Source organism: Neopsephotus bourkii, unplaced genomic scaffold (genome assembly GCF_033783945.1).
Source record: "Neopsephotus bourkii isolate Nb327-2 ecotype Australia unplaced genomic scaffold, CSIRO-AGI_Nbou_v1 NB_1797, whole genome shotgun sequence".
NCBI classification, from domain to species: domain Eukaryota; kingdom Metazoa; phylum Chordata; class Aves; order Psittaciformes; family Psittacidae; genus Neopsephotus; species Neopsephotus bourkii.
The window spans coordinates 1242657-1259838 of record NW_026902270.1 but is presented as its reverse complement, the minus strand read 5'-3'; the positions used below and the strand labels follow the sequence as shown (position 1 = coordinate 1259838).

Here is a 17182-nt window from a genome sequence, read left to right as displayed (position 1 = left end):
ATCTCCTCTTTCTTTACTTGTGTCTGCAGAGCTGTTTCTCTCACATATTCACACTCCTTTCCGGCTGCAATTGCTCCTGTAAAATATATAACTCCTGTTATATATAATATATATATGCTCCTGTAAAATAGATATATGAAGAATATATGATGTATATAAAAAATAACTTTATTCCCTTCTTCAGTATGTTATTCCAGAGGTGCTACCATCCTGGAGCTGGCTGGAGTTGGCTCTGCTGGGCACAGGGGAAGCTTCTGGCAGCTTCTCACAGAAGTCAACCTTATAGCTCCTCCACTACCAGAACCTTGCCAACGTGCTTTTCTTCTCTCAGGCTTAGTGGGAATGTGACCATTCCAAGGCAACCTGCTTCCCTTTCGCCCCCTGAAAATAATGAAAACCACAGTAAGCATCTCAAAATAATTGGATGTTTTTAATGGCATTTGATTTGTTTCCCCTTGAATATTAGAATATTCAGTTAGATATTATACCCCTGAAGGCAGCAAATCTAAGCAAGCTTATTGAAACTTAAGCAAAATGAAGGAGAGGTCATTTGCTCTTCTCAGAAGCATTTCCTAACTTCAAGCTCATAAGGATTCATTTTAAAGTCAGCATTTCAGCAGCAAAATTAACTTGGTGGCTTGTAGGTAGTTCTGTTTGTGATGAACCAGTTTGGCTTTGTACTCTGATACAGACATGCAGAATACTGCACTGCATATAGCAGTGGGAGGTCTTTCTGCTACATGAAGAGCGTGCAAGTAGCTGGTCTTAAAGAATGTGTAATAGCTCTATGGCAAGGCCACTTGTTTTATACATGAGGCTGCTCTTGTCAACAGAAGCTGTTTTATGTTGCTCTAACTGCATAAAGAGTATTACATCAGGATAGACATGAGGGGAAATCTGGCACAGCAGACTGCAAGCATTATTGTGTTGAGTCTTTCCAGATGCTTTAAGACTGAATTTTTTATCTTAAAGTTGGACTTGAAATTCATGGGCAAAATAGTTTCAGCTGTTTCTGGTATATGTTGAATCCATTCCTATAGCTCAAGAGAACAGCTATTGCTGTAGCTGAGTGAGTGTTGGACAAGCTTGGAGATCTGCATGGACAGTGTTTTAGGTCTCAAAGAGGAAACAATCATCTAAAATACATGCATAGTAGGAGGGGGTAGGAATGTGTTCTCTGCTCATGTACATGTTCTATCTTAGGTTTACAAGATCTTGAGTGCAGGCATTTGTTATTACGGATCCGAACAGAGCCTACCATAAAGAAGTCCTCAGTTGTTTGTGCAAAAGCATCACCAGTAATTTTAACTCCTGTCTTTGACAGCCTGTGTGTCCTTGAAGAATCTAGGTCTTCCTATTTTTGAAACCACAGGCAGCTTTAACACCAAAAGGTGGCCTCCTTATGCTACCCATATTAAAGCATGGGTTTGACGAGTGTCTGCTTTTGCTGCCACAGCAAGGTCAAGCCTTAGTGGCACCTGTATTTTTCTCAGCACCAGCCCTCACATGGCTTATGGTTCTTAGCTCAACTGAGGCTTCTGCTCTCTTCTTTGAAACATGATTTTTTCTGTGATAACTAGTTCTAGTCACGTCAGATACTTTAATACTATAATTTTATCTATTTAGATTAGATACTAGGAAGAAGTTCTTTACTGTGAGGGTGGGGAGGCACTGGAACAGGTTGCACAAAGAAGCCGTGGCTGCCCTATCCCTGGCAGTGTTCAAGGCCAAGTTGGATGGGGCTAGGGGAAGGCGCAGGGGGGATTGGCAGCCTGTGCCAGGCAGGGCTCTGCCACCCTCACCGTAAAGAAGTTCCTCCTCATGTTAAGATGAAACTTCTGGTGGTTTAGTGCATGGAGATTGCTCCTTGTCCTGTCACTGGGCAGCACTGAAAGGAGCCTGGCACCATCCTGATGGCACCCGCTTTTGAGCTATTTATGTGCATTAACGAGATCCTCTCTCATTCTCCTCTTCTCCAGACTAAAACAAGCCCAGCTCCATCAATCTCTCCCCATAGGGGAGATGCTCCAGACCCCTGATCATCCTCGTGGCCTCCGCTGGACACTCTCCTGTAGCTGCTCTTGGACCGGGGAGCCCAGAACCGGACACAGCGCTCCAGACGTCGCCTCACCACAGTCAGTAGCCGGGGGGGGATCACCTCCCTGGTCCTGCGGGCCGCACTCCTCCCCATGCACCCCACGATACTGTTGGCCTTCCAGACCTTCCCTGTGGCTTTCCTCCACCTGCGGGCTACCGAGCCTTCCCTGCCTGGTCCTTACTCTCCGCTGACAGCCATGGGCTGCCCGGGACCGGGGTACGCACCCCGGTAGAGGTCTCCCTACTCGCCGGCGCCGGCTCCCGGGCGGAACCTTAGCGCCGGCCGCTGTTTCCACCCGGCGCACTCGGCCGTTGTGTCCCGGGGGCGCACAGGAAGCTGCCGTTGCTAGGGCTTCACGTGGGGATGCGGCAGCGCCGCTTCCCGGTTCCGCTGGGCCGGGCCTGGCGATGGCGTCGCTGGGGCTGAGCGAGCGGGAGCAGGCCGGGTGCCGCCAGCTCCTGGAGCTGCTGGAGACCGAGGAGCTGCTGGCGCTGACCGACACCGTCACCAACCGCCTGGTGCACCCGGAGAACCGGCAAGGTGCGCGCGGCCCAGCGCTGCCTCCTGCCGCGGCCTTGCCGGACCAGCCGCCGCAGCGCCTCTGCTGCCGGGGGCTGGTGTGTTGTAGCTGCCGGGGGGTGTTCCCACCGCCCCGTCCCGTCCCGTCCCCGTGCGCACCTGCGTTTGGTTGGGTTGTAGCTGTTGGGAGCGTTTGCCTGCAGCGGCCGGGGCACATTCGGCTGCTGGGAGGTTGTTGTGGCCGAGGAGCTGGCGGCTGCTGGTGCTTGTAGCGGGCTTTCAGCTTTCAAGCACTTGGTTTTGCCTCTTAGGCATCCTCTCCCCTGCCCCCTTGGGTGAGCTTCGAGCACTGCTGTGCCCCAGCTGTGCCCTGCTGCTGTTCAAAAACCCCCGTTGCCTTCTTGCTGTTGGCATTAATGGCGTTTGCTTTCAGGGTTTGAAAGGGTCAAACACAAACCTGATATTGAGGTTACTTCTCTGTAGAACGGAGCACTTTCAGGTATGACCAATACCCCCATACTTCGTAGATGGTGAGATTTGTTTTGTAAAGCTTTTGTAAGTTACCTGAGGTGCCCTGAAATAGACCCCTCCAGAACCCTTGGCTGTGTTTCATGTGGCACAACTCAGACCTCCAAGACTGGCCATACAGGCTTTATACCTCTCGTTTTTAGTTCTGAAATAAACCAGGCTTAGTTCCATTTCCATCAGCCTTCAGCAACCTAAATGGAACCTCACTTTCCCAGATCACTGTGTGGTGGTTGAAAAGCTACAGCCTTCTGGCACTAGACCTCTTGTTCAGCATACAAGGAATCAAAGGTTACTTTGGTTACCACTCTGCCTGCGTTTCTGTCCATTTTCTGTTTGCAGGAAACATTTGGTAGCTTGCCAAGGAAGTTTATTCTTCATAAGCTTATTTGAAGGTTAATCTTAAACATAACAATGTGTTCAGTGACCGGATCATGTGTACTGCCCATTTGATGTAGAAATCAAGATACATATTCCATAGCCAGAAGACCCATAAAAAAATTTGTCTGGTTCTTCTTTCTCCGTGTAATCTTGCTTCCAAGAAGACAGGCAGATGGTCTCTTTTGAAATATCCTAGAGCTTTTCAAATGGAGGGTGAAACCAAGCTCAGCATTTGATGAGTGGAAGTGCTGTATGGTGACAAACAGCAGCCCTAAACGATGGTGTTAAATTAACTCATTTTGCAGTTAAGGCTAGGTGTATCTTGGGGAGCTACAGGTGGAATGCATTGTGTGTAAGAACCTTTATCCTTCTAGAAGCACTTGAAGTTTCCAAACAGCTTGAAAATGCTTGGAGAATATTATTTCATTTGGAAGAAAAGTTTGCATGCTTTTCATCAAGTTCCAATAATACATAATCAATTCCAAGCAGTCATCGATGCTGGCAGTAGGGATTATAAAATAGCAAAGCCTTCACTAAAAACAGCACCGTTTTTCAAGCATGTTCCCAAGTCTTTGGGTGTTGTCTGTGTCTAGTATCAAGTCAGATTTCAGTTTGCAAACAGACTTTTTCAATCTGCATTTCCTTTAGGCTTGGCTTGTGCTGGGTTTGGAGGTGGACAGGGGTTTAAGAAATGGCACAGTTGTGTTTTAACTGCGAGAGAAGCCGCAGCTAACTTAGATTTCTTTTCTTGCAGAAGCCATTCAGGCCATTGTGCTTTACAGCCAAAGTGTAGAAGAGCTCTTGAAACGCAAAAAAGTCTATCGAGAAATAATCTTTAAGTACCTGGCAACACAAAGAATTGCAGTGTCTCCTTCCTGTGAGAAACACGTCCTCATCGACCGCGTAAAGCAGTACTGGAGCGGGCAGTTAGCAACACATGCCTCAGCATCAGGGGAGAGAAAAACACAAGCAGAGGTGAGTGCTGCTTTCTGAAGGACCTGAGGATGCTTCGCATTGCTTTTGCAGCATAACCACTGTAAGTGCTCTAATGTATGTCCAAAATGTGGCTCTTCACCTGGCTTTAGGAAGGTACCAAATCTCTTTACTCTTAGTTTATTTGGTTTGGGTTGTATTCTTGTTTTAATTACATTTTTTAATGGTGTCTGTGCCAAGGCATCACTTGCAGAGTCTTCTTTGTCTTGCAAAGTATATTTGTACCTTTGAATTCTAATGTGTGGGGGTTTCTCCATGCTTTTAATATTTAAGTTGTACTATAAGCAAAAATATAGGGTATTCACAAATAATTCTGTGGATTCAAGGACAACTGAAAACAGTGCTGAAGATACAGAAGCCTGCATAGCCCCTTACCATTGTTTTAACGTGGTTGATCATCTTAAACTTTTTGTATAGATCCAGGGTTTCCAGTCATCTTCCAACTGAGCCAGGCTCTAGCATTACCATTGGTAGGGCACTTCCCAGAGCAGAGCAAAGAGCTGTTGTTGATGATAGATCACAGGGCAAAACCATCTGACAAACTATGGACTAAAATGTTGCGGGGTGGAAGGAATGGGGAAAAAACTGTCTTTTTGTAGGTGGCCTTGACCTACTCCTAGAGACAGCGCAGTCAAAGTAGCACTGTCTGCAAGCTGTTTTCCTTCTTACCTCATGTGGTTAGAGTGCAGAATCGATTTTAGCAAATTTTTATGTCTTTGAAATGTGGTTTGTAGCAGTGCCAGGTCCATGTGTTTTTTTTCCCCTTGATATTAGAGGCACTTAATACAGCGCAACTCTTATTTTTTTTGGCAACTATAAGTTATTTGGAAGTTCAAAATTATGATATTTAGCAAATCCTTATGGTGTAATTAACTTCCAGTGTTTTATTTGGCTTGGATCTTCACCATGTAGTTCTAAATAAGCACCTTTCAAGTGTTACACTTTAGCGACCTAATGGGCAACAGCCCCACCAGCTGGACTGTTAGAGCTCTGTAGCTGTTGATAACCACCTCCAATGAGCTTTCTCTCTGGGATTACCTGTCGAGAATTACGATGTAGCTGAGAATTGTTTTCAAAACAACTTTTTGTTTGCATGCTTTGTAAATAAAATGCTGTTCTTGCAAGAGCACTTCCCAAGTATTACTGTATTACTGTTGCCATTATGTAGTAGCATAGTTTTATGATTGAAGGTGAGTAAAATAAATTCTAAATACTTAGAACACATTCACAGAGAATGAGAAATTCAGCTGGTTTATTTATCACAAAGCTCTTTCTTTGCCTTTTCTTTCTCTTAATTCTTGTAGCCCTCACCATTTTGAAGAAATAGGTATCATGAACCTGTGTAACAGAATTGGAAATGAATTACAGTTTGTTATGAAACAAATACAGCATTTCCTTATAAAAGTCTCCAGCTTCCCATACTTATTTCATTCTTACTTTAAGCATATTTATTTCAGTACTTCCTAGACTTCAATATTAGCAAACTTAAAATTTGATTTACTTCTAATAGTCTTGCTGCCAAGTTGCAAATACTGAGAAACCTGACAAAGTAACTATACATTTAGTTCTTGTTCAGCAAACCGTGTCACCTCAAGTGCTGTGTCTTTACATTGGAAAGTGTGGGTTATTTTTCTTAAGACAAAGCCTTAGCTATTGTAGGAGAAAGCAGAGAATAAACAAACTACATATGTACACATTACATAGGCTCACAGGACTGTTACTTGAGCATCCAATTTTTGCCTTTTGCAGGGATGTTTCCTTTAGAAAGAAGTGTTCTCTAAACCAGATGCTTTTATAATCAACTTAAAAACCTGTCTTCAATATCTTAATTGCTAAGCCATTTTGTTTCCTAACTATTTGTGCTTAACTTTTGCTATTCTTTTACACACAGTTATAGACACACCAAGAATTCAACTGCAGGGAATAGTTTTAGGGATTTTCTTTTTTCAGCTTGACCTGTAATAGTGTCCAAAAAATTACTGTGTACTTTATTGGAGTGCATATCTAGTGATACAACACTTGAAGTGGCTTGTCACCCTCTTCTGATGAGTTTTAACTGCATGATCGATTGCGCACCGATATTTCCTTTTACTGTGAATTTGGCTTCAAAACTTAAACCCACCACTCTGTTGTCTGTCTCAGCAACCCACTATTAAATATTATTCTGAAGTATTTATTATCCCCCTGCACCTTAGATATTTATTAGGAGTGTGTGTGTGTCATTTTGTGTAAAACAAGGGAAAAAAGGGCACAAGTGGCTTGTCCATGACCTATGGGGAGCTAGTGGAAGATATGTTTTGAGTAGTCATGCTTATTTTTCCACTGGCCCATCTTGGTGAATGTGACCAAGCATCTTCTATATGATTTTTGGCAGTCTTGCTGGCAAACAAGGTTAAATTCATGCACATAATCTGATGGAGAAAAAATTCTAGAGTACATTAATTTGTTGACTTTCAGTCCTTTCTGGATTAATCGTGCATTTTGTTAGTGTGTTCCACTGACATAGGTAAAATACTCCTATACATCAGAAGTATTAGGTCAGCTTCAGCTATTTGGATGTGCATATTCAAAAGGGAACTTCCCAGTCAGTACTATGGTATTTATCAGCTATATGAAGGTGCCAAAACCAATAGAATTTACCAAATTAAAAGGTACCAAAAAGAAGATATTTAAGGCAACATGGAACAGGAAAAATATGACGACATAATGACTTATTTATAAGCATGTTTTAGTAGACATGCCTAAATACGAGATGAGCCTTTCAGGTTGGGTCTGTATCCTTCTTGTTTTTTCTGTCGTCTTCCTTTGGAAACATAAAAGCCAGTGAAAAGTTACTAACCCAGGCACTTTCTACTCAGCAGCAATTTTGTCTCTCAGTGTGAGAATCCTGGTGTCACACAAGTTGTTCAAAAATCCTTCCTCTGCCTTTTTACAGTAGAAGCAGGATTTTCCCCTTTGTGAATTGTAGACCAAGACAAAGCGAAGGACTATGCTAACTATAAATCAAAGCACCTACCCTGATTGTCTAGACAAGATAGTTATGATCTTAAAAGTAAGGTTTTGCTTTGTTGTTTTTCTTTAGGCTCTCTGTCTCAGAACACTTGAAGTCTTAATGTAAAAATAAGTATTTACATGATCTTGCTGTTGTAAGTAGTAATCTCCCATGTTAAAGCTAAATAGTTCTAAGAAACAAACCTGTGCTTGATTGCAGAGTCATGAAGACAGCCAAAAGTCACCGCAAGATGGTATTCGTAATCTAGGAGAAGAATTCTGTCAGTGGTTCTTTGAACTCCTGAATTCTCAACATCCCTTGGGAGTAAAATCTAAAGAAGCGTGGGGACCACAGCATTTTTGGGATGATGCCAAAATGAAGTTCTCCTATAACACTTTAGAAAAAAACATGGAAGAATATGTTGGTGCAGAAATGGTGAGCCTTCGTCTGCTGTCCTTGGTTAAAGAAGAATATCTTCTGTTCAACCCGAATTTGCATGCCAACGGACTGAAATGTGCCATGTCTCCGCACGGGTTAGTGGTGGTGGCAGTGGCTGGCACAGTACATAGAGGCAACTCGTGTTTGGGTATCTTTGAACAAGTTTTTGGACTCATTAGCTGTCCCATTAGGGAGAATACCTGGAAAATAAAAGTTACGAGTCTTAAAATAGTTGGACAGAATGCTCTGGAGCCTGGGATGCCAGTTGAAAAACCCTCCATACAGTACGAGTCAAACCAACTGCAAGAGTTATATGATGGGAAAGAACTGATTGTGTTTGAGCCTCAGAAATTCTGAGCAGTTTTGCCTCAACTGAGTGACTGGGCGAGGGAGGAGTGGTTACAGCCATGTGATGCTGTCTCTTTTTTGAGTCCAGATTGCTGGATGACAAACAAGAGATACAGTCTGAAGTATGTATACAGGTGATGCTTTTGGGCACCTCTCCACGAGCTAACAGATACTGCAGAGTGTTACTTTAAATTTTGTACTGTAGTTAGGAACAGAGTTTGATTATCCTTGATTACAAAACATAGTTACATTTAAATATGGGTTGGCAGCAGTATGTAATGAGCGGGATGACTTGAGGTTCACAAGCTTTAGGTTGCTTCTTTTCAGGTCACCAGTTAAAACTCTTACCTGAATTGTAACAAGAAGTCATTGTGTCTGGCTTTTTGAAATTGGAATTGTTTGGTGTCTAAATGGACATCTGAGTCCCAAGGAATCCATGTGCCCTTTAGGGTTTTTTTTTGAGAACTGATAAAATAATGTGAATGGAGATTGCTGCCATTTATGTTCTAAATGTGGTTCTGTCACAGAAAACTAGAAGTACTGCAAGGAAAGTTGGTGGGTTTTTTTCTGTGCATTCATAGCTTCCTTTCATTTTACCTTATGGCTCCAACTTTGTAATGAATACAGACCAACTCTGTTATTCTGTCTGACCCGGAGCAGACAGACTTGAGAGGGTTGTCCTTGCATCCATTTCTAGCACTGATTTGCTTAGGTGAAGTAATTGATTTCATGATTTAGAGCAGCACTGTATGAACAAAATGTGTTGATAATTATTTTGTATATGTTTCCAACAGAGATTTTAATATAATAACTGTGATTTTTTTATATATTTTCTCAAAATAAGAATTTTATTTGCTCAGAGAAGCTTTATTACACTGACTAGAGGTCAGTTTGTTAACACTGGGCTGTTACAATGACAGGCCATATCAATAATCCAATTACTAGTTAATAACTGAAATTGTTGCCATTGTAGAACTTTCATTTTTTACTTTTTTATTTGTAAGGGATTAGAGATAAAACGAGATGAAACTTCTTGTTCCACGGCTTGCTTGAATTGTCTGTGGGTTCTGTTTCATAGCTTCATCAATACAGGTTGTGAGAATGGAAGCATTCCCTGTAACCTGTCAAACCCAAATGAACTGTTCCCATGTTTATCAAAGAGGAGAGGTAGTAAAAGTACAGGTGGGTGAAGTGAAACAGGAAGATTCAGATATTTACAAAACTGATGGTTTTGGTCAGTCTGAATCATGGGTTCTCTTTAAGAATATCTAAAATTACTTCTTTTCTAAGCCGAAGTTCAAATACCCTGTTGGGATGTTCTTTGACAATCAACAGCTGAGTTGTGGCTTCTTCAGTTCCTGATGTATAATAAAGAAAAACCAACCCAAAGTTAAAATGTGGAAGAAGCAGTTTCCTCGTATGTTGAGAATTGCTTTCCTCTTCAGGTGAGGACAAAACCCTGCCTGAAGGCATAAGTGGGTACCTTTTCAACACTTCTTGAGTATGACAGTCTGTAATTCAACTGAGTACTTTGGCAGAACTGTACTTTGGCAGCATAGCTGTTGCTTTAGTCAGGGTGTTAAAATATGAACATGACTAAGGGTATAGTGTTCATCACTGCTTTAAGCTGATGTGGTGCCCATGCTCTCCTTCCTCCGTGCAGGCACAGGTCTTGCTTCCTTGTGTCAACATTAATGCTTGTGATAACTGAACAAGGGGAGAATGGGGGCTGATTGAGTGAAACCTAGCTGACTGTCAGAAACCCTTCAGGCTGAGCAGCTATCCAAGGCAGCTGGCCACACAAGAGCTTAAGGAACAGAGATGAGAATTGGGGTTGGTTTTTGGTGATAACTTGAGTTTCTGTGAGATGAAGCAAGTGATCAAATAGCGGTCCTCATTAATCCTTACATTCCAGATGCTTACGCTTGATAACTTCAAAATGATGAATACAGGGGGTATTGTGGTAAATCGCGTGGCTTGGTACCTCATGGACTTGTCCTTACTCCTTCAGTTCTTCCACACAAAATATGCAAGAAAATATTGCATTGTCACAGCATTCTAAGACCTCTGTGTAAGTCCCTGTTCCATTGCGGGGTGGAGTAGGAGCTGTATGATGTCCTGATGACCTGTTGGTGCAGTTGCTGCTCTTGCATAGCTGATCAGGCTGTTAAGAATCTGTGCACATGGTCTGTGCTCATTAGGTAATGGTAATGGTACCAATGAATGGTAACTGATTTTCGCAGCAGCTAATTTTGATGTGTGCTTATGGGTTACTTTAAATGTAGTTACCAAAGAGCAGCTTGTATTGGCAGTTGATGGCTGCTCATGAGCAGCAGTTATCCCAGGCTGCTGCTGCAAAATGAAGGAAACAGTTCACTATCTGCTCTTTAGGCTCTCACCACCTGAATCTTTGCTAGGTGCTGACAGCCAGCTGATGCTGAGTAACTGGTTTTGCAGTTGTTATCTGATATAACTCTTTATCCCATGATACATCTTCCCCTTTTTCTCACAGGTCTGCATTCCCTCTTTCACAAACATACTCATCTCTTCTAAATGCATTTTATTTCCACTTGGAAAAAAGGATTCTGGTTCTATAATGGTTGTTCAGGCTGTCCACCTTGCAAGGAGGCAGAACTGGGTTTTGAAAGCTGCTGCCCCACCAGTGAGCACCCGTTGACCTCTTTACAGTCAGGTTGCAGGGGAGGCAGAGAAGCAGCGGTGCTTCTGCTCCTTGACGTTTTGTGTATGTAGAAGCATGTTTGGTTTGTGCCATGTGAGAGTTGCGAGGTTGTAGCTGCAATAATGCTCCAAAGGATATCACAGATATTCTTTCTGGTGTTCTGGTTATTGTTTATAATAAGTATCCTTAGTTGGGAGTTCAGAATTCAGAATTGAATGGCTTTCAAATCATTGTCACATTCAGGATTGATTTAGTTGAAGAATAGAAAAACAGCAACTGCAGGGTAGATTTGAGAAGGTACTTTTAGCTTAGCCGTGGCTTTAAGGGAATAGTTAGGACTTGTTTAAATGGAGTGCAGCCAGAGAAAACTTGAAATCTTTATAGAAGTGATTTCATCACTCCCTCTAGATGTTACTGCTCAGAGTTGAAATAAATTCTACTTGGTTTATTTTTGGCCATTGGAGTTGCATTTAGTAGATGAAAACAAATTAAATAAAACTATTATTAAACAGTTTTCACCGGTTTTCCTCTATTAATATTTAATCAAGGCTCAAGACAAACATCCTTAATATCCTTTATATCCTTATCCTCAAGGCAAAATCCTTAATCGGACATTCTGAGTTTCAGTTTGTGACTGATGTGAAGCTTCTCACTGTAAAGGTTAATTAGCCTGTATGCCACGTAAGTAAACCTGGAACGCGCAGTGATGCCAGTCGATTGCAAGGAATCCTCCTTTTTAAGCTCATTTTCAGCTCGTAGTAGTAGAAAGGAACGACCCCACGTGAGCGTAGGCGTGATAACAGTGCTGCATCCATTGCTGCTGTGCCTGCAGGAGAGCCGGAGGATAGCTTCAGTCTCAGCAGGCATAATAGCCTCTTGGTGACACCTGGTGGCAGAATCATTGCCTGCCTGGAGTTGTGCGCTTGATTTAATCATTGCGCTGATGCAGGCACAAGCACTCGAGGCTTGCTCTGGAATCAGGGTTGGAAGTGCCTGCTTTATCCCTTTCCTTGCTGGCTACCAAATGTCCCGACACCGCCAAGTGGCTCCCTTGGCTTGATCAGAAGGAAGGCTTGAAGGCAGTTCCTCAGCCCTTAACAAGGATCTGACGGATGTGTTAAAGATTTCAGCCCATCAGTGATTTCAAGCTGTGCTATTCAGGAAGCCTGTTGTTTTAGGGTTGTAGAGGGAAACATTATGGTAATAAGGCAGCTTATTGGCAATGTCTGCAAGGGACATGTAATTCGTGCACACCCACCTTTGCTCTGCACTCTGAGAGTGCACTTGCAAGGGGAATAACATTGTGGTGTGTGTGCCACCTTAAATCACTCCTTTTAAAACTGATAAAAGCCAGATCTTCTCATCTAGGTGAGGATTTGGTGCCTGGCTAGCATTTTGCCATGAGGTTGTGGGGAGAAAAGAAACAGTGATTTTTAATCACTTGACTGTGATTTAACAGAACAAGAGGGAGGCTCATCTTCTATCTTGGAGCTTTCTCCCTGTAGAGCTGCCAAAGTCTGCCACAAGCCTGATGACTGTGTCCAAGAACCTCAAAAGAAGAAAAAGCATAGTTACTGTTCCTAATAATGGGCAGGAGCAGCTTTCAGGCAAGGAATGAGTGAAGAGACAAGGGCTCCTACACCACGAGGGGTGGTAGCAGAGCATAGCAGATCCCCACCTCCTGCACGGTAAGAATTGGAGAACCGAGTAAAGCTCACAGGTAGCAGTGAGGAGATGCTTCTTTCTCCTTAGTTAAGTGTCAGAGTTTTCAATGTCTGTATTGTTCCATTTAATGTATCTTCTGTATTTCTGTTGTTTGTTTTCTTTGCCTCTTACACGGATGGATCACAGTATCTCAGCTCTCCGGACAGGCATTTTCAGTCTTCGGATGTGTTGTGACTTGGTTGAGGAGACCTAGGGACTCTGCATCCTCTCAACTACACAAACAAATGGGGTGGTGGTGGTGGGAGCAGCTCCTGTAGTAAAAATAGCAACAGATACTTGGCCTATTTATGATGGCTGTCTTCTGCATGTTGGCATTTCTAGCTTCTTCCTTTCTCTCAAGCTACTCCTCACAAGTAATATGGTGTGGCCACATCTTCTCTTGTAACATGCAAACTTTCATCTCCTGTGAAGAAGCACGTCCTGTGGCCAGCTCAGATCCCAGCATGAAACGAATCTGCTCTTTGTATCACAGCTGAGGCACCAGGAATTCCCTTCAGTGCAATGCCAGTGAAATCAAGGAGCAGTGAACATACAGGTATGCAAGTACCAACTGAAGCAGCCCAGCGAACTCCTAGTGTGCTATTTGAATGTAGCCGTCATTCCAAAATAGCAAACCAAGTGCTTGATTTTTTCCTGTTAGCAAATTGCAGAAGCTCCCAAGCATATGGAAAACCATTATTACGTTCTGTTTTGACAGCTATCACAGCTCATTGTACCGAAAGGCTGTTTTAGACACCCCTCATTGTCATTGGATCTTCTAGGCGATGAGTGTTGCAATCAGATTTCTGCTGTATCTAGCTGGTTTTGTCCTAGAGTGAGCCAACTGTGGTGTTCTGAGTGCTTCCACTGTGCATTTTAGTGCAAATCAGGAGGCTGGTTTTGAAGCAAATGTCATGTTTGCTGCCTCACACACAACCAGCGTGTTCTGCTTCCCATTACAGAGCAGCCTTGGAGCATGCATTCTGAGTTCCCTCCTGACAAAACCGAACTAGAGGGATCCTCCAGCCCTGTCCCTAAGGCGCAGTGCATGGCAGGCAGTCCCCAGGACCAGCCTGGAGCTAGCTGGCTATAACCCCCACAACATATGTACAGTTTGTGTGCTGGCAGCATCTCAGTAACAGCTGTTTCATGCTCCTGTTGCACAGCACTGTTTGCTAATGTAAACACAGCTTAAGGGTGTTGAAAATGCTATTATAGCCTCCTTTGGGCTAAATTCAAGCAGTTTTCATCATCATACATTTTTAAATGTGTGTGTATATATGTACATGTGTATTTCTAACAAGTCTTTCCCTTGCTTTCTAGCATTCCCCTTACTAGAAGTACATTTCAAATGGAGTAATCGTCAGTTCCCCTTTACCAGCAATGCGCAGAAGACATCATGCCAGTACCTGTTCATCTGTTCCTTTTCCTCAGTTCATTAGTACTATTTATTGCATGGCTGGATTTTGAGCATTAATGAATTCTCCTCAAAGTTTGCATTTGTTATTGCAATAAATTGATCCTTTTAATATCTCTTCAGTAATTACGGGTTTAGGTATATTTGCACAGTGCCCTACCTCTAACAAGATTAGTGGTGAGAAAATCCCATTCTGGAGATTAGCCTGATGTATGGAGTTGAACTTTAGGATTTTACTCTGGTGTTTTCATTATGGACTTTTATGACAGAAACCCACTTTATCTTTGATTACTTCCTTCCTTGTGTGCATCTGAAAACAGCCATTTTTATCTGAAATTACAAATTTCAGCTTATGAGGTGTGAACACTTTGAACACTGCTATTAGAAATAGTTATGGCACTGAAAGGATTTAAATATGTTCAATTTACCATTCAGCTTTCAGTTTAATCTGTGGCATGCATTATTGCATCTGGGATGGACTGACAGTGACCAACCTGTGAGCCCTTTCTACCAGCCTGTTTCAGAGGGTGTTAGTGGTGTAAGCATCCTCTTCAGCTATAGTTTTGGCAAAGACTGAAATGAAATCTGCCTTTTATGCCTCAGCTAGGGGGGTTAGAGGGACTGAATTTACCTGTTGCATCTTAGCCGCTGACTATTAAGGCAATGTAAAGGAATGTGATGTTGAAAGACTGTAATTACCTGCCTTGTTGATGCCTGATGTTACTGCTTAGTGCTTTGTGTGTATTAGATTTGCATCTCTGTAAAAGATTCGTGTACAATAGGGTAAAATAAGATGGAAGCCTCCTAAGGTAAGGGCAAACTTAACTTGGGATGAAGTGTCATGGTCAAAACTGTCTTGACTTGAGGAATGTCTATGTGACTGAATGCAACATGAAGCTTTAATTGCTGATTTGAGGGTTGAGAAGAAAGAGCACAAATGAAAACAACCAGTTAGGAAAACCCTGTTGCTTTCCCTTCCTAGGGTCGCCTTCAGTCAAACACCTTCCTGGTCTCCCCTTCCCTTTGCTTTTGACATGTTACACTCAGTCCCTCAGGGTCCCTGCCCTGGCATGGGCATCCGGTCAGCCATGGTCCCTCAGGGATGTCTCTACACTAGTGTGGCCTGGCTGTGGTCCCTCAGGGTTGTCCCTTCCCCAGTGGGGGTCACTCAGCTGTGCTCCCTTTGGCACGGAGCACCTCCTTCCACACGTGTCTCCAGCTGTGTCCCCAAAATCTCCTTCCATGGGTCTCCTGTATCTTGCAGGGTATTGCCAGCTCCTGGCAGCTGCCCCTCTGAAATGGGGCTGAACTGGGGGGCCATGGGTTCTGCAGACTGATTTCTACATTAAAACCCGTGTTGGTGCTGCTGAGCGTGCAGCAGAAACTGATAGGTAAGAGTGCTGCCATGTGTGTATGACTTTGCAGCTACTATAATAGTCATAAAAGTATCTTTCCAGCTCTCTTCCAACAATGGCTTTCCCTAGACATAAAGGGAAAGGATTCTGCTAGGGGCAGGAGAATAATAGATGTCAGTGAAGGGTTAATAGTGAAGAGTTTTCAGAGGAACAGAGGAGCAAATTCTTTCCTGGGTGAGCTGAATTTCAGTGCTAGTTGGTCTTCCATATTATTGGCCCAAACTGGGATGATCTTATGAATCTATCAGGTTTTATAGTCAGAGCGCCCGGCTTGTGCGTGCTGCAGCATCAGTGAGAAGTGACTGACAAGGCATCACTCACTTCAGCCCAGCGTGCCACCTGGTTACAGCTGCCTGGTAAACAAGGACCTGTATGCATAAGTGTCACTGGTACACCGAGTGGTGTCAGTAAACTGATGAGGTTATAAAAATACTCTGTTAAAGCATTCTAATTAAAACACTGTTAAAGGCTTTTGCATCAGGGAAACAAACCAACCACAAGCAATGTGGCATTGGGAGTGCAAACACTGTGTTTGCCCTAATGCTTCTACATACATCACAGAGGGCTTTGAGTCAAGCCAAAAGGAAGTTGGATGATCGCAAGCAATAGCTGACAAACTGGCAGCCAGCTGACATAAGTAACCCAAGGCTCCACAGGGAGGAATTGGTTTGTAGATGATCCCTTTTGGTGGTTCCCTGCCACAAGAGATGGCTCTGCAGCTCCTTTGAGAAGACCACCGACCCTGTCCTCCAACAGCCTTGGGCAGAGGTAAGAGTGTCTGGTTATCCTGAAACACGTTCCTTGAATGTGTGGCTCCACGTGTAGAAAGCTGCTAAGCAAAAGTGTCCTGCGGCTTGATTGTAATGTACCGGTTCCTTCTGCAGAAAGAAGTAAGCTGTGATTTCTCATGTCCTGGAAGACAGAAGCATTTAATACATTTGTAAGTTTAATTAGTGACTATGCCCTGTTGTAATTACATGGTGGTGGTGCAGTTAGTTACCTATGTGCTGTTTTAGACAGCTACATATGCCTAATTCACTTGCTCTCAGAGAGCCCTAAATCTGGGCTTTGTAGCAGAAAGCACATGTAGCATCCCACTGTGTGCGTCCCTTGGCCTCACACACCCTGTGGAAGGCCATAGAGAATCGGAGGCCTTGTCCTTTCCTACCAGTTTACAGTAAAACATTAAAAATTAGGGAACAGGCTTAAAAGGAAATTGGTTTTACTTTGATTATATTCTGGTTCTCACCCCTTTAACTTGCATACTGGATCCATTTCCAAGTTGTTTCCAAGTTGTATGGGTTTGGGGTTATTTCCCTCAATATAAGAGAGATTTAGCTACAAGAGGAGGAAATTCTGAGCTCTTTGCTTCACTTACAGATTCCTTCTGCTCCCAGTATCCCTACAAGTGAGTAATACCCTCTGTGCTCACAAATCCCTCATGCTTTCAGTGTGCAAAAGGAAATGGTAGTCCAATGGTTTCAAGCAAGTTTCTGCTTCTCTGAGCAGCTGTGTGCTGCTTACTGCAGCATCATTAACATGGAGAGTCCTCTGCTGCACTATGGGCTGTAGTTCACTCCAGTAAGAAAACGGCTTGCATGTCTGTCCTGGATCCATTTGGGAGTAGGCTTTTATGTGAGAGACAGTGGTTGCTAGAGTCACCTGCCACACT

At 43.2% G+C, this 17182-nt stretch overlaps 1 protein-coding gene across 1 annotated transcript; it reads left to right on the top strand.

The window, feature by feature from the left end:
• The first annotated feature begins 2430 nt into the window (after positions 1–2430).
• CUNH3orf38 (chromosome unknown C3orf38 homolog) lies at positions 2431–8788 on the top strand. The gene is made up of 3 exons (XM_061342563.1): positions 2431–2638; positions 4278–4498; positions 7728–8788. Exons 1-3 carry the CDS (start codon positions 2506–2508, stop codon positions 8301–8303), a joined length of 930 nt encoding a protein of 309 aa, XP_061198547.1. The 5' UTR covers positions 2431–2505; the 3' UTR covers positions 8304–8788.
• Positions 8789–17182: the final 8394 nt, after the last annotated feature.